The 23729-nt window shown below is 38.8% G+C and overlaps 1 protein-coding gene across 1 annotated transcript; it reads left to right on the top strand.

The window, feature by feature from the left end:
* The first annotated feature begins 12445 nt into the window (after positions 1 to 12445).
* LOC147626975 (fructose-bisphosphate aldolase 5, cytosolic-like) lies at positions 12446 to 14031 on the top strand. Its single transcript, XM_086816126.1, has 3 exons — positions 12446 to 12589; positions 12748 to 13028; positions 13223 to 14031. The coding sequence occupies exons 1-3, from the start codon at positions 12562 to 12564 to the stop codon at positions 13991 to 13993; spliced, it is 1080 nt and encodes a 359-aa protein (XP_086672252.1). The 5' UTR covers positions 12446 to 12561; the 3' UTR covers positions 13994 to 14031.
* Positions 14032 to 23729: the final 9698 nt, after the last annotated feature.

Here is a 23729-nt window from a genome sequence, read left to right as displayed (position 1 = left end):
TAATATATGTTTTAAGACTCTTTAAATTAGGAATATTTGACATACTATGTTTCAATCTTTCAACATAACCTTAAATTTTATTGCCATATAGGATGAATGAAGTGGGTTATGTTTCTTCTTCCTTTATGGATGAAGTGTGCCTCATTAGGACGGGGGCTAGCAAACAAAGAAACAATTATGAAGCACACTAGAGAACAAGGCATGGATGGACAAGCATGCCCCGATACATTTAAAAAAAGGCCGCCCATCCTAGTATAACTCCGAGCTTTTGGAACTTTCCCAAATAGTATTCCAGGTAAACCTTCAATCTTTAGACACTTGCAATATATGATTAACACTTGCATATCATCCACTAATGTTGTAATTTGTGAATAATAGGATGAGTACCTTGTAGCCACCCGAGATATTTACCCCCTAGTAGATAGTTTGCTTGCACAAGAGTTTGAAGAGAAATGGAGAACGGCAGTTTACAAAGATGAAATAAAGTGGAGGCATGCTACAAGGCAGCTAGCGGTGATTGCAAACCCTAGCACAATGGGAAGGTTTCTTTGAGTAAGAAATCCTACACTATTTCCTCTGTCTATTTCATAGGCAACAACATTTTATGATTTTAATATTGTAGTTTAATTTTGGTGTTGTGTTGTAGATGACTAGTGCAAGTTAATTGGGACAAGAAACCAGATTGTTTGTTGATAGAGGATAGGCTATACAGGTTGGTAGGTAGCTCGTTTGCCAAATGACAACAAAGCACAAATTTTGGATATTTTGATTGATGGCAATTTGCAGAGGCTGAAGGATTCACAAATCCCTAAAAGTATGTAATAATTACTTTTCCTATCTTCTTGATATTTACAAAGTACTCTATTTTGTTTGAATAACAATTTCAATGGCAACACAGCAAATGTAAGTTTATTCAGGGATTGGCTTTGAAGAGAAGTCATATGGCATGAGATTGGAATACAGGGTGTAGTCGTCCTTGCAGAAATATCAAAAAAGTACAAGATAATTTTTCTAGATACATTCGTGGAGGACCTTGCTAATCTTAAGAGACTGTATTTTGGGAAGCTGTTCGAGTAAATGGTGGGATCCCTAAAGAAACAAGGTGTGGTAGCCTCAAACCCTGTTGTCGTCAAGGCTACCAAGCGTGCTGTGTTCAAGTGTGTAACATTCTAAAAAGCATACTTACTACTTGGTTGTACTGTTATATTTGTAAACTGAATGGATATAATAATGTGTAGATGGATATAATAATGTGTAGATGGATTTGTAAGTGCCATGCGGAGAGATCTATTGCATATGTGCCTACAATCTTAAAAGAATGGCACAATCCAAAACATGAGAGCACTATGTATACACAACAGCAACTTTGAGACGTTTGGGATGCAGGGATATATAAGAGATGCCCATTGTTCCTTGACTTTCCAAAGTAGAAAATTTCCCAAGAGTGAGAAGGAGATGTATACTCGGGCTTGTAAAGCGAAGAAATCAACCATGATATGAACTATACAATTAGATATTTCACTTTATTTTAAATATTTTTTCTTATATCTTTTCGAATCGTGAATTCTATTATGAAGCCTAGAAGTCTAGGTGACAAATCACATGTTCAAGGCAAGGGAAAAGGTCTTATGAAAGATGAAGGGGATGATGAAGATGAAGAGGATGATGATGAAGAAGGGGGAAAAAAGCCAAAAAAGATGCAACGAAGGGAAAGGGAAAAGGAAAGTCGCTATAAGAAGAGGATGACTTTGATACCTCTCCATCAGAATATGGCAACAGCTATTCCGCGCAAGATCGAGGCAACCCCAAAAGTTGAAGAAGTTGGTCATGCAACAATATAGGCAGGCCATTCTTTTACTTGTGGTTCATTGGTATTATTGTTACATTATTTGGATACTAACATAGATTAAGTTATGGATTCAAATAAGTTTGGCAAGAGGTGAAGCACCAAATGCACCATTGCGACCATTTAATCCATCTAGCCTAGGTGACCTGACTCCAATCTAAATGAATTTGCCAGGTATGATTTTATTAATTGGTAATGATATTGTAAAGAATTTGTGTGGTGCATGGACTTACAAAATGTATGCTTTATAGGAGTGTCTCGTCGTACCACGACAGTAGTCCTCAGTGCTCCGAGCAAACATCAAAGTGCTAGTTCCTCTATTGTTATAGAAGCCTCATTGTTAACAGGTGTAGTGATCAATTGTGACCACATGTGAAAAGATTGTAAAGGTGTGTATTTTATATCATGTAATAACAATTGATATAACTCTACTCAACATGGTGTGGTAGGATATCATTCTACAAAGATGATGGCATGTGTTGGGGATCCTTTGAAGATAGGCCATGCTTTTCTAAACCAAAAGTGTCCACCAGAGCTAGAACATGTCTTTAATATGTTGTAGAAGATCAACATGGGAGATAGGACCATTACTATTAAAGGTGTCAATATAAGCACAACATGTGATTGAATTGTAGTGAGATTGCCCACAGGAGGTTCTGTTTATGGCTACCTCGATGACATTGTCCCACCATGGAATCTTTTCACATGTGAGTGATGAGATGATTTTCCCTTCATTAAGACCTTATGTGTTGTTGTGCATATGTTGCGTGTATGTCATGCTTATGTTTTTTTGTGTATGTCATTATGATGCCATGTAGATGGAGAGGAGCATGCATTGCTTCATATTTGTGAGACCATCTTAGATGACAATGGCTCTATTATTGTTATCGTAATGTGTTTCAAGTGGCAACCATTATAGCTCACGTCAAGCACTCTGCCTTCTCCTTAGACACCCTGGTGAATGTGTGATGTACAACGCAGATTAAAAGGGCCTTTGGACAAGAGGTAAGCAACACTAACCAAAGAGGTTTCCATTGAGCATCACTTTTTGCTATAAAAAATCATCTCATTCTCTTGTGCAAATACATACCCTTGTTGCTACTACCTTCATGAGCATAGTTGGACAAAACCATACACAACCTTTCTCACCTGATTATATCATTGGTCCTTGCAACATGATGCACTGGGGAGGATGCCCAGTGATGGGACAGAATGACGAGGTATGGAGTTAACTCTTCATGTGCTCCAAAATAAGGGCCTTACATTTTTTGGTGGAATTAGGAGATGTTTTCTTTGCAGGTGGATCTCAATGTGGATATGACTTTTGGGATAGCTTGTTAAGATGTCATGTAAAGCAAGGGCAAGTGTTAGTAAAGCTTTATGCTGGATGTGGAGATTGTGTTGTGGTAGCATAAAAAATAGGCATGAACATTGTTTGTATTGATCCCAAAGAGGATGTAGTGGAGAGTGTCTTGATGAAGATTTCATTTGTAGTGTAGTAAACATATTTATTTATGAATATTCAAGTAACTGGGTCATGTGTCCACACATGGAAACCTGGGTTCCTATGGCCAATTGTATGCTACTAAGATTGTATACTACTAAGATTGTCACAATGTATGGCAACCTTTCTCTCCACATGCAACCCCAAATCAGCACAAGTAGCTTGCGTAACCAAGCTACCTCAGACTCTGCCACTACAGCTCCTCTGTTAACTACCTCTATACTCGACAAGGCAACTATGGGCTTCTTCTTGCTACTCCATGTCACAGCAGCACTCTCTAATGAAAACATAAATCCACTGGTAGATATCTCTTGTATGAGATGCTACTTGCCCAATCTGCATCTGCGTATCTATATAGCTCTAATGGTACACCTGCTGCATAAATCAATGCATAATTAACAGTGGCCCTCAAATACCTAGGTGTGCATCACACATTGTCAAAATGTGGTTTACGTGAAACCTGCATAAATTGGCTCTCTAAGCCAACAGTGTAACTCAACAAATCCAGCCTGCTGATCGTGACATAGATCAAACAACCCGCAATCTTCTTGTACATAGCGGAGTCCTCCAACACAAAACCTGCATCCGCATTGAGCTTGCCATTTTGATCTAATGGCACCTGAGATTGGCTTACAACCAGCCATCCCATACTTGGACACCATATCCAATGCATACTATCTTTGTGAGCTAAATACCATAAGGTGTGCGAATGACCTCAATGCCCAAAAAGTAGCATAGATCTTCCAAATCCTTCATATCAAACTTCCTTTTGAGAAGAATTTTGACATGCTCAATCTCTTCCAAGTTGTCACCCCCAACAATAAGATCGTCTACATAGATAGTGATGATCACAATACCCTTATCACTCTGGCGCACATACAAAGAGTCATTTGCATATGCCATATGAAAACCAATAGTGATAAGACACTTAGCAATCTTGTCATGCCATGCTCATGGAGATTGCTTCAGTCCATACAAGGCCTTACGAAGCTTACATACATACTCTAGGTGACCTGTATCCTCAAAAACCAGGTGGCTGATCCATATACACTTCTTCTTTGCAAGTCATCATGCAAGAACACATTTTTTACATCCATCTGATGTAAAAACTAGCCTTTAGTTTCCATCGCAATTATAGCTCTCACAATTGCCATCTTTGCAAACTGGGGCAAACGTCTCCTCATAATCAATCCCATGTGTTTGCACATATCCTTTGGCTACCAATCTAGGCTTGTACCTGCTTATGCTACCGTCACCGTTATGTTTCACTTTACACACCCACGTGAAGGAAATGGCACCAAATCCCAAGTCTCATTTCCATACAATGCATCCATCTCCTCATCCATAGCTTTCTCACAATACACATTTCCAATAGCCTCATCAAAACATGTGGGCTCTACAACTTGCACAACTTTTGCCATGTAAGAATAGTGATGTGCCATATAACCATCGTAAGTCAACCTTTGCACAAGGTTTTTGATTCTTCCAGATCTTTGTAGCTTTGCATTCATGGATTCCAAAGCCTTCTTTACACCATGTGTCCTCATTGTTGTTGGAATCCTAAGCTCCTCATCAAGGCTCGTCTCCGAGTCACTAGACTCTCCATTAACAAGAGAATGCCCTGTAGAAATATCAGGCATATACCAAGGGACTCAACCACTTTCTCTTTGCCTTTATGTGATGTACCAACTACATTTCCAAGACTGGTATTATGACGTAGCCTGCCACTTCATGGTCTATCAACAGAATCGCTGCATGAGGACTCTCCTAGTCCACTCAAGAACTATGATTGCTGACTTGCATTCTGTACAACCACATTTCCACTTACATCAGCCCCAATAACATCATCTTTTTTAGTAGCATACTAGCTACTCATCTCATCAAATAAAACATCCCTACTTACCCTCAATTTACGTGTAGCAGGATTATAACATCTATATCCCTTTTGCTCAAGGAAATACCCAATAAACACACATTTTTCTACCTTTGGATCTAGCTTAGTATATGCAACTCATCTGGCACATGCACATATGTAATACATCCAAAAACTTTCAAGTGAGACAAATCAGGTTTCTTGCCAGTAAACTTCTCCTTTGGTATTACATTATGTATGGCTACAGTAGGAGTCCTATTCATGATAATAGATATGCATCATATTCTTCTCTGCGCTATCAATGCTCATGCTATCTCTACAATGTGCCTGTTTTTTTGCTCAGCGAATCCATTTTGTTTTGCAGAGTGTATCTACATGTAAACTATCTTTGAATGCCATTCTTCTGCAAGAAATTAGAGAACTCATTAGAGAAGTATTCTCCCCCCCCCCCATCTGACCTTTGGCACTTCACATGCTTTCATGTCTGATTTTCAGCCATCACTCTGAAATTATGAAAATAAGTGAAAACTTCACTATTCTCCTTCATGAAATACATCCATCAATGAATGTTACATAGTACCTGTAGCCACCCATAGACATAGTCTTTGTAAGACCCCATACATCTGAATGCACAACATCTAGTACATTTTTGCTCACATTTATGTCATGTGGAAATACATGATTTATTTACTTTCCAAATTGACATGCTTCACATACTTTCTGTATACCTTCAACCTTAAACTTAGGTAGCCCTGTCACAATTTCGTTAGTCTACATAGACTTAATTCTTTGCACATTTACATGCCCAATTCTCTTATGCCAAATGTATGTATCTGCAAACAAATCTTGAACCATTTGCAAACATTGTAGCACTTAGCATATTTATATTCATAAACATTTTTGTTGCCTTTTGCAACCAACCTGCACTTATCTTTAAAGTCTTCTACATAACAACCATGAGGGTTAAACTGCACCTGCAAATCTTGCTCAATCATTTGGCCAACATAAATTAGATTCTTTGTAATGTTTGGAACATGAAGTACATCTGCAAGGTCTTCACCTTATCATCCTGCATAGACAATGGCACATCTCCAACATGGGCAATTGGATGAGCAGTGTCATCCCTTGTTTTAACAAAACCTGGTCTTTCAAGACTCTTCATTTCCTTGAACCACTCACCACCATGACTTTTCATGTGGTTCGAAGCACCTAAACCAACATACCATACATCATCCTTACATGTTGCTACATTATTTTCAGACACAGAATTAACTACATGTTGCATAATAAATAACCTCTCATTATCCTCATTATTTCTACTAGAGGACGCATAGTTATTTTGCTACACTTTTCCATTTCGCATGTCATTTTGCTTCTTATAGCAATATTCTAAGTGAGACCATTATACCATGATGTTTGATATTATAAGTGAGACCACTTAATATACTGATGACCTAGCAGACCATTGTACCATGATGGTGGTTAATATTATAAGTGAGACCACTTAATACCATGATGGTCGATATTATAAGTGTGACCATTGTACCATGATGGTTGATATTATAAGTGATACCACTTAATACTGAAGACCCAACAAACCATTATACCATGATTTTTGGTGACCATTGTCCATGATGGTTGATATTATAAGTGAGACCAATTAATATACCAGTGGTGACAACTCGGCATTAAGTGAGACCAATTAATATACCAGTGATATTATAAGTGAGACCAGTTAATATACCAGTGACAACTCGACATTAATGGGACCACTTAGTATTGGTGATTGGTTGGTATCGTAAGTAATACCACTTAATAATGATGCAGACTCGGTATTATTGTTATATGTATTTAGGGCCAAGTATTACAGGTGATCATCGTGTTATATACTGAGCTGGTGTATTATTGGCGTTTGTGTTTATGCTTGTTTATATTATCATGTCAAGATTAATAGTGTGGATTCCAATTGATTATTTTAATAAGTCTATAAGATAGGTAATGATTGAGGTGTGCTACATTGATGATGGTTGGTACTTACATAGTGCTTGAACACCCACTATGGTGTTTGTTAAACCACTTCACTAGTTAACATGATTTCACCTGCTCGACATATCGTAAGGCCTACCATAAGGAACTTTTCCATCTTACTTGTATGTAACAAAAGCCCAATTCTTGTCCCAAGCTTAATGACAAATGAGAAAGTGATATACTTCATGTACATAGTTACTTAAGACTAGAACTAGTGTCAATGGACTATGTTTTAAGTTTTATCTAGCCTAGTGTGAAAGCTAGTCATTTGTATGTAAGTCATTTTTTACATTAAATTGATACACATTCATTCCCTTGCAATAGAATAATACTTGTGAGCTCCTCACTCTCCCTTAGTTTCTTGCTTTCTTATATTGTGTTGGATTCTTGCATGCTAGATGGTTTCTTGCTTGAATAGGTTGATTGTAGGCTTCTCTCTTTCATACTTCTTTCAAACCTTTAGAGGATCTCAGTCCAATGAAAATGCTTGGATTTCTTTAGGAGTTGAGTCTATAATGTAAGTAAAATTCTTGGTGAACATCCTATAGTAGCTAAATAAATTCTAACTCATATATATCATGTGGTCTAGGTTAAGTGCGACGATACTCTCAATATTCTTTGGATTAACTTGGACTCCCTCAACTAAAACAATGTGGCCAAAGTTTCCAATCCTATCTTGGAAGAAACTAGAGTTGGTTGAGATAAATGCTTTTTCATGTTCTTGAATGTTCCAACTAAAGACAAATATATCGTCAAAGGAAAGGGATAAGTTCTTGTAGTACTTAGAGGGACAAGTGCTTGTAGTGATTAGAGGCCGTTTTAATTTCAATTTAGAGGCGTTTGGATTCTTTTAAATCTAGCTCTTTTTGCACTCCAAATCCTTTTATAAAGGAGACAAATTTTCTTATAAAAATATACTTGGGATGCCATAGGTTCTTTTAAATCCAGCTCTTTTAAATCCAGCTCTTTTAAATCCAGCTCTTTTCTATGCTCCAAATCCTTTTATCAAGGAGATAACTTTTCTTATAAAAAATATACCTAGGGTTGCTATGGAAAAATCCATTCACCCTCTGATATTCAAAAGGGCGACCTCGATTGCAGCAATCTTGACATTAGTGATTGTAGTATCTTTTGTATTTGAAGGTGAAAAGACTGACTTCTATTACTACTATTGGCCTCTTTTCTTCTTTGACTCCATGTCTCCATGGAGTTCAACATTGGCCATGATATTTTTTGCAAAATATACCCAATCCATAGTGAACGTGGACTTATTGACTATTATCTTTATGAGTATTACATCTCTCCTATGCAAATGTCTTTTCTAGTGCTTTTTGTTGTGACGCATCCTTGGTGGTGCATTCTGATATACTTTGTAATGCTGTGCCAGGAGAATAAACTCTTGATAAAACTCTTTATAGACATAATAAATCTTTATTTTTTTCTCTTTCCATAGTTTGGAGCAAGTAAAAATGACTCTCAATCATCCTCATTGTTGATGTCATGCTCACCTTGAATAAGTTGTAGATTAGGTTGCTCAAGGCATACTCAAATCAATTAAACTCACTTGCATGATGATAGAACCTTGTTTGCAAAGGTGGATAGACAATCATCCCTAATATTCAAGAAGTTCTATTAGTGGACTATTACTTCCTTGATTTCTTTCATTGTAATTGAGCAAGCAGGGGATAAGGGACAAGGCTACACGGATGAGAGGAGAACAAGCGGGGGTAAGTGAATAAGGAACATGGATGAGACGGGAACAAGCAGGGAGGTAAGTAGGTAAGGGACAAGGTTGCAAGGAGAAATCTACGAACTTCTTATTTTCAAGGTAGGAGAGCCATGAGAAAATGTGTAGAGAATACGAGAGTATCGATTCCACATGTGTGACATACAATGGAGATGAGGAATGTCTTTTTAAAATTTGCAATCATTTGTTGACATGCAAGTGCATTGATTATTGACATGTGTATATACTATATTTTTTTAAATTTTATACAATTTACCTTTGGACTTAATTTTATATCATTTATCTTTAGAGTTAAAAAGTGCTTTGTATCTTCCATCTACAATGTGCTTAAAAGGATAAAAATCAGGCCACCTTATCATTCTCCCACTGGCTTATTTTGATTGGTTCCTTTTTTGGATTTTACTCAGTATTGTGTTTAATATGAGACCTCTTTTTTTTTAAGTCCACATGTATTAAAAAGATGGGGAATGTATTTTTAAAATTTGCAGCCATTTAAGTTAAGAGGGTCTCCTTTTTGTAAGCTACTATGTAAAAGGTGGAAAAAGGGCTTGATCTTGATGACTTGGGATGGGGGATGCAGAGTAAGGTAACTCCATGCTTAGCTTGGGGATTTGGTGGACACACAAATTCAATCCTTCCCTCGGTCTACTGACACCACCTCTGCAAGGAAGTTGAACAATAAAGAATTAAAAAGACTAAATGACTATTGGGAATGGGAATGGGAGGTTGGGTGGAAGGATCTGGATGAATTAACCTAGGAGTTTCATTTTACTAGAAGGGAGAGAGACTTGATGGCCCTAGTGGTTGATCAGCTACAAAAGGGGTGGTGTTCCACTGCTGTTGATGAGACTTGATGGATTAAGGATTGGACTTGGATTAATAAGGTTAAGCTAGCAAATGGCAAAACAAGAGAACTATATACATAGTTGGGAATGGGAGAGAGCAATGTTGCATACTGCAATAAGATATGGAGAGTGTGTTGGGGATCTAATAATTGGAAAAAGAGGTGGAAGTTGTTATGGCAGAGTCAGATGCCCCAGAAAGTTTTCGATTTTTTTGTGGAGGGTCTGTATGTGGGCACTAACCATTGGATCTAAATTGCTTCACAAAAACTTCACTAATGGAAGCTTCCCCAGATGTAAAACTACACTGGAGGATGGTAAACATGCCTTTTGGAATTGTCCAGCCATTAGAGGTGCTTGGGGTATGATTGGCAAATAGGTTGGGCAAGGTTTAGGAATTCATAGCTACACGAGGGGGGGGATTGGTTACTTGGAAAATGGGCATTCAATGATGAAGCGACAGGGTTAATATTCAACATAATCAAAGCATGTTGTTTGTGGGAAATCTGGATTACTAGAAATGCTATTTTTTTTCAAAATGCTTCTCTGGTTGGTATTGATGTGACAGATGTAATGCAAAAATGTATTTGTATGTGTTGGTCTATGATTAATGTGAATAAACTGAGAAATGAGGGCTTGGATCACTTTCTAATGAAGTTGCAGTTGAGCATCCCCTGACTCGTGCCTTATTCTGGGGGGGAATCTCAAACATACTGGGGTTTTCCTAACCCATGATTCATTCTTGTAGGTGTATGACACTGAAGGAGACAAAATCAGATTGCCTAGGTTTGGTCATAGGACCAGAAGTGGTATCACAAAGAGAAACAAATTGATCACACTTTTGTAGCATTCATAGATAATCCAATTGGGACCAGGCCCACAGTAAAAATATGATCTAAGAAAGGGGACATTTTAGAAAGACAGACCCCATGGGGGTGTATACGAAGGCCATGATGGAAGCTTGCATATTACAGCGTTATCAAATTTCATGGGGGCAATCTAGTTTTTTGTTGGAAGATGAGAGATGGGCTTTATTTTGTAATCTGTTAAATGAAATAAAGAGTGAAAAGTAGGATTGGTTTGGGTAATTCTCTGATGTAAACAACTTATTGGTGTATTTGGCTTTTTCTAGTAAATATATACATTTACTATTGGTCCCAATAATAATAATAATTTTGCAGCCATTTAGGGGAGGCGGTGTTCGATGTGCAAGTGCATTGATTATTGACAAATACTATTTTTTAAATTTTGTATAATTAATCTTTAGAATTCAAGAGTGTTTTACAGTGTTTTGTATCTCTTCTTTGGAATTAAAAAGTGTTTGGTATCTCTTCTATAAGCATAGAAAGGAGGCCATCTTAGTATTCTTCCACCCTGGTTTTCCTTTTTAAAAGAGATTTTACTCAGTATTGTGTTTAGAGCTCTCCTTTTCCCAAAGTTCAAATGTATTCACAGTATAAAAATTAATCCTTTGACGATTAGGGGGCCACAATGAGTTAAAAAAAGAATTCTTTTAATTAATTTTGTGGAAGCCTAAGATTTTCAAGCACTATTAATTATAATGTGGTCTATTAAACATTGCAACTGTTCGTTGTTGCGAATGCTGCATGTGTTGTAACTAACTGGCAATCACCGTCGTTAACTGCATCATCGTCCGACGGAGCAAACGACCATCTCGCCTACATTACATCATCATCGTGCGGGGTTCAACATGAGTCCACACGCTGCCATTGCAAAAACAGACTGAATTACACTCAAGAATAGCTGGAGGAGAGCCTATTGTCCGGTATACTACTGGAGGAAGGACTTGATGTTCTATAACTAAAATGCCATCAAAAGGTGCGGAAAAAGGCTGCAAAATCACGCCCATGCCTTAAACAAAGTGCAGGAGCAAAAGCCCTTGCAGTAAAGAAGAAATGTTATGATTCAAGAAGCTCCAAGCTCCAGCAAACGATGACCTCGCCTGCAAACCACCAGTGCGAAACCCCTACATTACATCATCAAGGTAGGGTATAATCAAGCATCCACAATGATAATTAATTTGCGCTTAATTATCATTGTTTTGCATCGTTGATGGTAGCAACGAAATAATTTTCTTAAATTAATCAGTGTATTCTAATCAAAAGAATTTTTATAAAATTAAAGCTATTTTCCTAACTGTAGGCATTTCGACATCTCGCTCTTTCTATTTTCTGTCTATCGTTGGCCCGAGAAATTCTAACATTTTTGACAGAGCCCTCATGTTTTGAAAGTTCCACTTAAGACATCCTCTTGGTAATGACTTCTTAGGAACAGTGCATAAAATGATTAAAACTAAAAAATACTACCCTTCTTCTTCTTGGATAACTCCTTACCTCCTTACCGAGGTAAAGGGATGGCAATAAACAAAATCAATGCATTTCACAACTAAGACTAATTCTAAAATTTTACAACTTTTCATTCATTAGCACCCTCCAACCTGAAGGAAGGTCACCACCACCGTGTCGTTTCATTGGGTGGAAGGCACCCGTGCGACATCAGATACGTGCGAAATCAATGCATTTCACAACTAAGACTAATTCTAGAATTTTACAACTTTTCATTCATTAGCACCCTCCAACCTGAAGGAAGGTCGCCACCACCGTGTCGTTTCATTGGGTGGAAGGCACCCGTGCGACATCAGATACGTAGCAGGGAGAGGATTTCCAGCAGCACACGCTTGGGCACGTGCGATCAAACAATATGTCGGCGCACGTTGGGAAGCATGCAGGTTGATACAATGCTTCTTCAAAGCAATGCTGTGCGTCTGTGATAATAATATAAGACTGTGCAGATAAATGAACGCTAGGATATGCAAGAAGAGAGGAAAGGATTATGTTGATTGTGATGATAAATTAAGCTAAGGTGCTGGCCGCCTCTTGACTGCAGAGGAGTTGATCAGAAATGCGAGGCGAATCGCGACGCCCGGGAAGGGCATTCTTGCGGCCGATGAGAGCACGGGGACCATAGGCAAGCGCTTTGCGAGCATAGGCTTGGACAACACGGAGCAGAACCGGCTGGCTTATCGCGAGATGCTCTTCACCACGCGGGGCGCCCTTCAGTACCTCAGTGGAGCCATCCTCTTCGAAGAAACCCTCTTCCAAAAGGCCTCCGATGGTAGATCCTTCGTTGACATCCTTACACAGGGCGGTGTCTTACCCGGCATCAAGGTGTGCTATCATGTCGTCGACTCCACAGATGCTTTGCAGATTACACTGTATTTGCAAGTCAGAATTGCATGTTTTTGATCTCTCTCCCCCTCTCTCTCTCACACACACACACATATACTCTCTCTTTTTTACCACTTGTGTATAGATGTGTGTCTGGAATTGAGCCTTGAAAGTGCATTTCTGTGTTTTATCAGGTAGACATCGGAATCGTGGAGTTGCCTGGCACGAACGGAGAGACAACCACCCAAGGTCTAGATGGATTAGCAGAGAGATGTCAAAGATACTACCACGCGGGGGCAAGGTTTGCAAAATGGAGGGCGGTCTTGAAGATAGGGCCAGCTGGGGAGCCAACGGAGGTGGCCATGCAAGAGAACGCTCACGGTCTAGCCAGGTACGCCATTATATGCCAAGAGAACGGCCTAGTGCCCATCGTAGAGCCGGAAGTCTTGTCGGACGGCACCCACGACATTAAGAAATGTGCAGCCGTGACGGAAAGAGTCTTGGCCGTCGTCTACAAAGCGTTAAGCGACCACAAGGTGCTATTGGAAGGTACCCTTTTGAAACCCAACATGGTGACGGCAGGCGCCGGGGCGCCTAAGGCGACGCCCGAGCAAGTGGCCGGCTACACACTGCAGTGTTTGCAGCGGACGGTGCCTGTGGCGGTGCCGGGAGTGATGTTTCTGTCGGGTGGACAAAGCGAAGAGGAGGCGACGGTGAATCTAAATGCGATCAACCGGATGAATGCGCTGAAGCCGTGGGCGCTCTCGTTCTCATACGGGCGGGCGTTGCAGCATACGGCGCTGCGCATGTGGAGCGGGCGGCGAGAGAATGTGCGAGAGTCCCAGCGCGTCTTCCTCTCCGTCTGCCATTCTAACTCCGACGCTACGCTCGGCAAGTACAACGTGAGCGCCTCCGCTCCCGCTGGCTCCTCTGACAGCCTATACGTCCATGACTACAAATATTAACATACCCAACAAACATCAACTTAATTCACTCTAAACATAAAACTTATGGTTTTAAAGTCTTAAAACCAACCTAAGATTTATGACAAATTAAGGACTCTTTTGCAATTGTATTTAAAGAAACAGAAATATAATTGCAAAAGCTACTAATCAAATATATATTTAAACCTAACAATAAAAATTTAATATTCTTTGTATAGTTCTAAAACATTGCTTCATTTGAAATTAAAAAAACTTCATCCACCACTATACCATATTAATATGAGATTCTACTAAAAGATGCTTAGGTGGATCGCTTTTAGTGCTAAATAGTAATTAATATTAAAATGAGTGATTTTCAAGAACATTTAATGTTTTCTAATGCTAATTAACAATAACATTTAATGCTAGTTAAATAATGAAAATACTTAAAAGCACTTCATTTCAATTCTTTTTTATGCCTATACATACATGATAATCATGGTAATCTAACTAGAAATGAAAAAAGCATTACTCGAGACACAACCATGAGTCCACACAACCATGATTTCACATGTTATCTTTTTTAAGCAAAGAATTTACTTATGAAATAGTGAACATGAAATTGAAAGGTTGAATAATATGATGACACATGGTCACGGGCCCCACCTTCATGTCAAGTGGTCAATTTTGTTAGTTATTTAGAGAACAGTGGGTAAACATGAAATTGAAAGCTTGAATAATGTGATGGAACATGCTTGTGGGTCCCACGTTCATGTCAATTGGTCAATTTTGTTATAATTGTTTAGAGAAAAATTTGGAAGATGAAGTCACAAAGACATTGTTAATTCCATAACGGAAAAATATATATCTATGTTTCAAGTATATCATTTAAGCATTGAGGGAGACCTTGCTACTAGAAGTCGCTGACAAGAGTACCACAATGTAGTAAAGGGGAGGACACCCCCTTAGCAATATCAATAAGAGAATAGACAAGTATAGTAACATTGTGGAGAAAGGGAGGATTTTCTTTAAAGAACTTGATTAGTTCATGATGAAGCATAGGCTCTACAATGGCCTTTATCTTTACGTGTAACAGCAAGGCTCTATTTCTCGTAGCATTACCAACACCGCCTAGAATTAAACCCAATGTGAGAAACACAACATCTGTAGTAATGAACACCCCTCAAAGAAGTATAATTAGGGTTCCTAAAGTTCCCTTACCACCTCTTGTTTTCTTACGACCATAATTACCAGTGCCTAGGGTTGTTCCTATGACTCAAATTAAAGTGAAGGATGTAGCCATATTTGGTAGTGATGTGTGTGAACACACTAGGATTATTCGGGGTACTTTTTCTATCTTTAGGAGATTTTTTCTCTCGTGCTAGTATACACCCATCTTGGGGTATACTAATCATCTTTGTACAACACGCATTCATTATCTATCTATCATCTCATTGTGTGCTCCCTTGAGCTTCTCCACTGTGTGTATGTGTGTGTGTGTGTGTGCACATGTGCGCATGTGCGCGCATTCTTGAAGCCTTGTTTCTAACATTTGGTATTAGAGTATACACTCATTGCCCCTGTGATGCTACCTACCCTTCACCCTGAGTCATGTGTCCCCTTGAATTGGATCAAGGAGCCCTTCTGGGAGAAGAAAGAGCACCTTGAAGTGTGCAATACTTTTTGCTACAATTTTGCAATCATATTTTCATTCGAGGCACGTTTTCAAGGTTGTTCGCACAGTTTTTGAATATTTTTTACAGACATCTTCGGGGACCATATTTGCACTATTTATCATCAAATTCTGGAGTAGTATTTCCAGATCTACTATAGACGAGTGTGCAGATATATGAGAAAGCATCATCAGACACTCACATCAAATTGTGGAGTAGTATTGCCAGATCTACTATAGACGGGTGTGCAGATATATGAGAAAGCATCATCAGACACTCACATCAAACGTATGGGTGTCGAGGTTTGTGTGGTGGTCTTTGAGGTGGATGCTTCTGCAGCATGTATAGCTTTTGGCTCTTTCATGTTTATGTCCCTTTTTGGGTTTATGTTCTTTACAGAATCCTTTTCCATGTCTTTTAATTCGACCTTAGTTTCGACAGTTCGTTGTCCTTTGTTTTTCTTGGTTTTAGAAGGTTTTAGTCCTTCTTTTGGGTTCTGTTTTGAAGCATGTTCTTTCATCCATGTTGAGGTATTGTCTTTTACATTCTTTTTAACTATTTGTCATGCCTTGGCTATCTATGAGCTACACTTCAGTGACATCGATCTCTTCATCTTAGGAGCAACATTTCTACTCACTTTACTCAACACTTCTTTCATACACCTTGCAAGTCTCCATTGTCAGTGGCCTTATTAGCAGCTTCTTGGTTACATCAAATAAACACTTAGCACTTACAGGTTGCGTGATTACTTGCTTGGGTATTATTAGTTTTCAATGTTATCTACCGTGCGCTCAGGATAATCTTGACGAGACCAACTACCCGTTATGGTCCTATATATGATGCGGCATGCTAAAGGGCTATGGAATGTTGTGGGTTAGTACTAAGAAAATGTCTTGGTTCCTCTTATCATTCAACATGATGCAGAAGGCACATCTGTAGACACAGACTCAGTTTCACATGGTACATTACCATAAGATAGCATACCTCCTACTACATAGGAACAAACAAAGTGGGATGAAAGAGATGTGTATGCACATGTGTTGCTTGCTTTGTCACTCAAGACGAGTGTCATTCCTCACATTTGGTCATGCAAAACTACTAAACTTGTTTTTTTCAACAGTCCAACTGAGAGTACCCTTTATGTAAAGAGATTACTCTCTATGTAAAGAGAGTACTCTCCAACAATCCAAGTGAGAGTACCCTCTATGTAAAGAGAGTACTCTCAATTGTTGGATGTAAATAGTTTTTGCAATAGTTCAACTGAGAGTATCGTGTATGTAAAGAGGAGAAAAGATTATTTATTAGTCATCCTTTGATGACATGCTACTCATAGGCCATAAGGAGGAGGAGATTTTAGACTTCAAGGTTTAATGTGTAAATACAAATGAAGGAGGGTGATGAGGAGAAGACGGAATTTAGGACCAAAAGGGGATTGTTTCACTTTATGGTTATGCCATTTGGCCTTATAAATGCCCTGGCCCAAGCATTGATGAATAGGATATTGGCTCCCTTTCTATTCAAGTTTGTGCTAGTGTTCTTTAATATCTTGACTTATAGCAAGAGCAAGAAAGAGCACTTATCTCATGTGAAACAAGTGTTTGAGATGATGAGGAAGCACAAGCTTTATGTAAAGGAGAGAAAATGTGCATTCATGGAGTGGAGTATCTTGGACACGTGGTAGGAGAGAAGGGAATTAGGGATGATCCAAAGAAAGTAGCATGGGTCAAAGAATGGACAAACCCTAGCAATTCAACTCAATTGAGAGGATTTTTAGGATTGTCTTCTTTCTATATAGAAGATTTATGGAGCACTATTCATCTATTACGACACCTCTTACCGAGGGAAGCTTTCTTTTGGGATGCTATTGTCGACAAGAGTTTCAATGAACTCAAAACCTTGGTCATATCGGCTCCTATTCTTGTTTTCCCCGATTTCTCAAAGACATTCTATGTGAAAGCAGATGCAAGTGGAAGAGGGCTTGGGGAAGTTTTATACCAAGAGCATCGTGTCATTACATTTGAGAGTAGAAAGATTTCCAAGAAGGAGATGGGGTTGCATGTTTATGAGCAAGAAATGTTGGCCATACTTCATATGCAATCAAGAAATGGCATCAATATCTTTATGGTGCACATTTTAAGGTGAGGAGTAATCATAGGGTGTGCTGAAAATTTTCCTCCTCCAACCCAATTTTTCTCCCAAACAAAAGAGATGGTTGGCTACCCTTCATGTGATAGATATGTTCACAAAGGCTCTCTCACAAGAGAAGTTTGAAGCCTTTCACAAAGCTTTGGACTTATTTCCATTTAAGGATTGATCAGCCACATGATCCTTGTACATGTTCACATCATCAGTACATGGGAGATCTCTAGCCATTTATATGGTAGTGATGTATGGGCGTAGGCTAATAATGGTAGTGATGTGTGGACGTAGGCTAATAATGGGCCATGGATGTTTCCACTTTAGGAGGTTTTTTTCCCCAAGCATGTGTAGATACTTTTATGAGTGAGTGCACTTCGCCTCAATTTACTTAACTTGAGCCTTCTGAGTGGAATCTTGATGAATCTCCTTTGACACTATCCACCTATTCAACAAAGGAAGAAACGATAAATTAAAGAAGAAAAAATAATTTCAAAGCTATATGTTATACCAAAAGCACTGTAAGGTTCCCCCCTTCTAAAATAGGGGAAACACTTAAGATAGTCCACTAAGTCTTAACTTGGAGAAAATTTCCTATTCATCGACACCTTGACCATGTAGAGATTCAAGGATATGATTCATAGGTAAGACCTAGTCCTATCCCGCAGGGGGAGCGTGATCTTCTAAAAATCAAATCACCCATAGGGTAATTGATCATAAATTGGGCAACTACTAGACTTGATTTCTAGAGGCAACGCTTTTTTCCTCATCCATGCAAGGCACTTCAATTATACTTCACTCATTCTCATCAATCTATTTTAAGTGTTATGTTTCTTTCTATCTATGCTGGCTTGCTGCATCTGTGTGTGTGTTGCTACCTTTATCTATACTCCACCATTGGAGTGACATGGGTGTTACTAGCAACTCTCTAATGATGTATAATTTCTCATAATCCCCCTGCTTCAATCCTCTCTAGTAAGTATGGATCCTAAGATGAGAAAGAGACTTAACAGTAGGATAATTTGCTATATTTTGCATCTTTAGGGGATGGCTCCTTGCTAGGTTAGAGAGATGTGTACTAGATTATAGTGATGTTTGGATGCTCAAAATTTGATAAAGAGATGGATTAAAAACTAAATTGGACATGAGTTAGACCACCCCTATATCAACACTACTTTTAATGGTGAAATGTGGGTTGAGGATATTAGTGATGTGGACCATATGTATTTTGATGCTCAAAATTTGACATGAGTTATATCACATCTAACCCTAAGGACTTGCCACATCAATATGTAGGTTCACATTGCCACATCATCACATAGGCTCATGTTTCCATGTCATCACTTAAGGAAAAATACATTAAAAAAAGTACCACATCATCACGTTAACTCACATGTGCTACATCATCATGTGGGCTCACATAGCCACATCATCAAGGAAGCTCACATTGCCACATCATCACCCATAAACAAATCTTGAAAAAACATACCACATCATCATGTTGTCACATAGGCTCATGTTTCCATGTCATCACTTAAGGAAAAAACATTTAAAAAAATTACCACATCATCACGTTAACTCACATGTTCTACATCATCACGTGGGCTCACATAGCCGCATCATCAGAGAAGCCAACATTGCCACATCATCACCCATAAACAAATCTTAAAAAAATGTACCACATCATCATGTTGCCTCACATGTACTACACCATCACATAGGCTTATGTCACCATGTCATCACATAGGCTCACATCACCACATCATTATAAAAAACTATCTTTCATTATTTATTTTTAAAAATAGTATTAATAATGTGAGAAAGAGAGCAAGAGAAAAGATGAGAAGAAGAAAGAAAAAGAAAGAAAAAGAAAGAGAGAGGAAAGAGAAAAGAAAAGAAGAGAGAGAGAGAGAGAGAGAGAGAGAGAGAGAGAGAGGGATCATGAAGAAAACCTAACCAGGGTGAAGAGCCAAAAACATAACTAAAGCCGACAAAATACCAAGAATCAACTAAGATCCATATCTCCCTCCAAGGTGTGAAACATGCCCAACACCATGCTAATCAAATGAGGTAGAGCTGCCCATGTTAATGTAAAGTTGCACGTGCAAGTCGGCATTGTCCGATAACCTAACATTTCACCTCAAAGTTGTACAAGTTGTGTAATGTTTTACTTCTTTTTGTTGACATCACCATACTTCAAGTAAGTGGGCCAAAGAGCCAACAACAATTCAAAAAGAGGCTTTAAAATCCCCCAAATCCATTCGGTCATGTTGAGCTCAAGGTTTACTATTGCACATGCCAGATTGGGTGTCCTAACTTCTAAGACTTTCATTCTCATGGGACAACCCAGCCTCATTCACACCCATCTTACTTGTTACACATCAACCACTAATTCCCTATCTAAAACCACATTGTGTAAGAGTTGAAGAAAGCAAAATGAAAACTGTCGAAGAAAGTAGAGTGTTATATTTTTCATTGGAAGAAGCTTCTACATAGGCCCACCTTTTTCCCAATGCTGCCCAGGCATGCCACCTATATTATATCCACTAAAGATCTACATGAAATAGATACAAAGGCATTGGTCTTTCACAAATCTACATCATGCCTCATCAGCAATGCCATCTAGGTACATTTGTCAATGGGAGAAACATGACGGGCACAAGCCTAGCCCATGGTATAACCCATCACACCTAGACCTTCCCTAAATAAGAAAGAACCTTTTGTGGTCTCACCTTTGACCACACTATCTAGTTGATCCACATTGTCTCTATCCCAAGTGCTCATCAATAATGCTAAATCCCTCAAGACACCCCAACTCCTTTGTAGCTGCACACAAGTCCACAGCCATGCACACAAGTTCACAACCATGTACACAAGTCCATTGCCATGCCTAAAAACAATAAGCTTGACTCCCCACCAAGAAAAGGGATGCCAAGTAACTATCAAAGAAAGCGGCCAAGAGAGCCAAATTGGTTAGTTGGAGAAGTCCTTGTTTGGAGAAGTGTACACAGATGGGCACACTTTCTACCCATTACCCATGCATATCACCTCCATATTTCACTATGGGCATCACATTTTTTTCACTTCTTTCATATCACAACATACATAAACACTTTCATCTTACTAACCTTGTCTCAATGCCAACTCTCTATGTACATCTCTAGATTAGGGGACCATGGCGAGCACGACCTTAGCCCCATCACCTGGAAAACCCTTGACCCTATAGGTACCTTCATCAAAGAGAGTCAATGAATGTCACCTTTGTGCTTTGACTCCACCAATTCATCACCAACTTAATCTCATCCTAGCCGACATATTCACCACGAAGAAGCCTCATCTCTTAGCATCATTGTTAAAACCCTAAGATCTCTCTAGATAATTATTATGCATAAACATGCATAAATCAAGCATAAACTCATCCACCCAACCACCCCTGAGCCCAAGGGATGCACACATGAGATAATGAAATACATCGTACCTTTACCTTGATGTCCCATACCATCAAGAGGTATAACTCCAATCCAATAGCATGTAGCTATAGTGTGAAATGGTAGGTGAGTAGATATGATCCTCTACACAAGAGAGCATAACATAACCAAGCATCAAGCCCTCAAGCCTCCTTTGAGTGTGCCCCATGTCCCTATTATATAGGAGGGCCCTCAAGTGACTCTTGACTCTCCATTTCCCATGTGTGACCCTTGGATGCCTGACCCTAACCTTAACCCTTAAGGTTAGTCCTAACCCATGCTCCACTAGATCTTGTTCCCATGCTCCCATGCTCACAAGCCTAATGTGGGTTAGCCTCCTAGTATATGCACACATAATGTGCATATAACATACTTCCCCTCTCTTAAAACATTGCACTCTTGCAATGAAAAGAAGGAGAGCTGCATTGAACAATATCAACCAACTCCCAAGTCGAATCCTCTATTTCCTTATCTTTCCACCTAATTTTAACCTCAAGGATTAGTCAACTACAAAGTTTCCTTTCCCTGAATTCAAGTATCTTATCAGGTTCATGTGGAACATAGGATAATTCTTCGACTTCAACAAGTTCTTTGAGGAGTAACTGTGTTATCCTTACCTCCTAGTTTCCCTTTCAATCTATTGATATGAAAGACTAGATGAACTCTAACATGTGGAGGTAGTTTAAGTTCATACGCAACCGTGCCAATCCGATGTATAAATCAAAATGGACCACAATATCTAGGAGATAAATTCGAGCATTTTCCTTTTGACAAAGTCTGAAAAAATTTAGGAACTTTTAAATAAACCAACTCTCCTAGTTCAAAAGACCAAATTGAGAGTCCTCTATCAGCATAGAACCGTGCCCTATCCTAAGCACTCCTGATAGAATCCCGAGCTTCAGTCAGCATTTCCTGCATATCACGCAAGAAATCCCTCGATGCATCAAGCTCGATGTCCTTAAGACCGACATCAATAGGTGCCCTGGGTTAATACCCATACATAAGCATGAATGGACTAAAACCAATAGCCGTATGTTTAAAACTGTTATAGGCAAATTCCATCTCATTGGAAGATATTTTCCCAATTTGATGCTTTTTCAGAGACATATGCACAAAGCATATCCTTTACAATCTAATTCATATGCCCTGTTTGCCCCCATCAGACTACGGATGATCATAAGAATTCATACTCAAAGTAATTTTCTCATTGTAAACCATTCGGAATAAAGTAGGAAAACATGGCATTATAACAGCAAGAACCAGGGATTCATTGGCGCCCCGACATACCTACATGTGCACATAGAATATTCGACGTCTTGAGTTACACATATCAACATAGAGAGTCATCAGCGTCTCGATGAGTCACATATGTCCACCATCCGTAAACCATCAGGTTGATTGTATAAATCACCTAAAGTACAGAATTAGAGAAAGAAATGCCAACAAAGGAAAAATCCAAATTTTCTTAATCGAAACACAACAAGATAAACTAATTAAACTCTAAAGAAAGAGATTTCAACAAGTGAAAATGCCGACGAGATTACACTCATCAATACATGCAGGCTATAGATAAAAGAAGTTTATCTAGAGAATGCCCACACTATAACTTCTAGTGAATTTAGAAAATGAGATTGTCTTTGAATGTTGAGATCAACATGCTAAGTGATGTAAGCAAAGCAATAATCTTGAGCCCAAATTATCCCATAAGATAATATATGTGAGGGATCACTAGCGTCCCATACCACCATGATACCACCCATACATACCTTACCAATCTGAAACTCCCTAGTATGCCGTCTAGGAAATATGAATATAATCCTGTATAAAAGGAATAAAATGGCCTTATCCTAGACTTTCACATACTAAAACCTGTCTCTATATACCTGAGACTACATCAAGGAATAACTCTTTTCGAGTACATCATTAGAAAAGAATTTGAATTATTGGCGCCTTTCTAATGATAACTACCCAAAACACAATAAAGTTAGGGTAGAAAAATAACTCACCTAGATATATAAGCAACTAGGTATCCAAGTTGGAATATGTACAAAAGTACAAGGAACATAGTCCAAAATTACATGCAAAAAATAAAGGCAAATGCTACCTTCAAAGCACATGATATTATCCAAAAGATCAAAAGATCCTTATAAAACCATGGATAAAAGCATAGAAGCTCCTCGAATCCATGAAAATCATAGTTGATCATAAAAATCAATGCATGCTATCTAATGGTCAAGCCAAAAGAAGCATTTAAAATTGGTGGCCAACTCATCAATCCGGAGTATGTGAACGTGGTGTCGTCAAACAAAACTCCAAAGTAAGCAAGTGAAATACATGTGTGTAGCACTCATTAAAAAACCCCTAGGCACAAGTGATCTAGGCAAAACCTGATGAATCCAAATAAAACTTGGAAAACATCCAATAAAATCCACGAAAACAAACCGATCAACTAACCCATGATAGAATTTGTCTTAGGCTTAAGAAATTAAGCATAGACCACAC

Source organism: Cibotium barometz, chromosome 21 (genome assembly GCF_041138505.1).
Source record: "Cibotium barometz isolate CiBa-2024 chromosome 21, ASM4113850v1, whole genome shotgun sequence".
Lineage (NCBI taxonomy): Eukaryota > Viridiplantae > Streptophyta > Polypodiopsida > Cyatheales > Cibotiaceae > Cibotium > Cibotium barometz.
The sequence above is the reverse complement of the archived record's forward strand: the minus strand, read 5'-3'. Positions and strand labels throughout refer to the sequence as shown.

Bases quoted from the DNA above. Each gene is read 5' to 3' on its own strand.
- LOC147626975 (XM_086816126.1), top strand. From the start codon at position 12,562: ATGTCGGCGCACGTTGGGAAGCATGCAG. The intron at 12,590-12,747 runs GTTGATACAATG...TCTTGACTGCAG, and splicing joins GCACGTTGGGAAGCATGCAG to AGGAGTTGATCAGAAATGCG. The intron at 13,029-13,222 runs GTGTGCTATCAT...GTGTTTTATCAG, and splicing joins GTGTCTTACCCGGCATCAAG to GTAGACATCGGAATCGTGGA.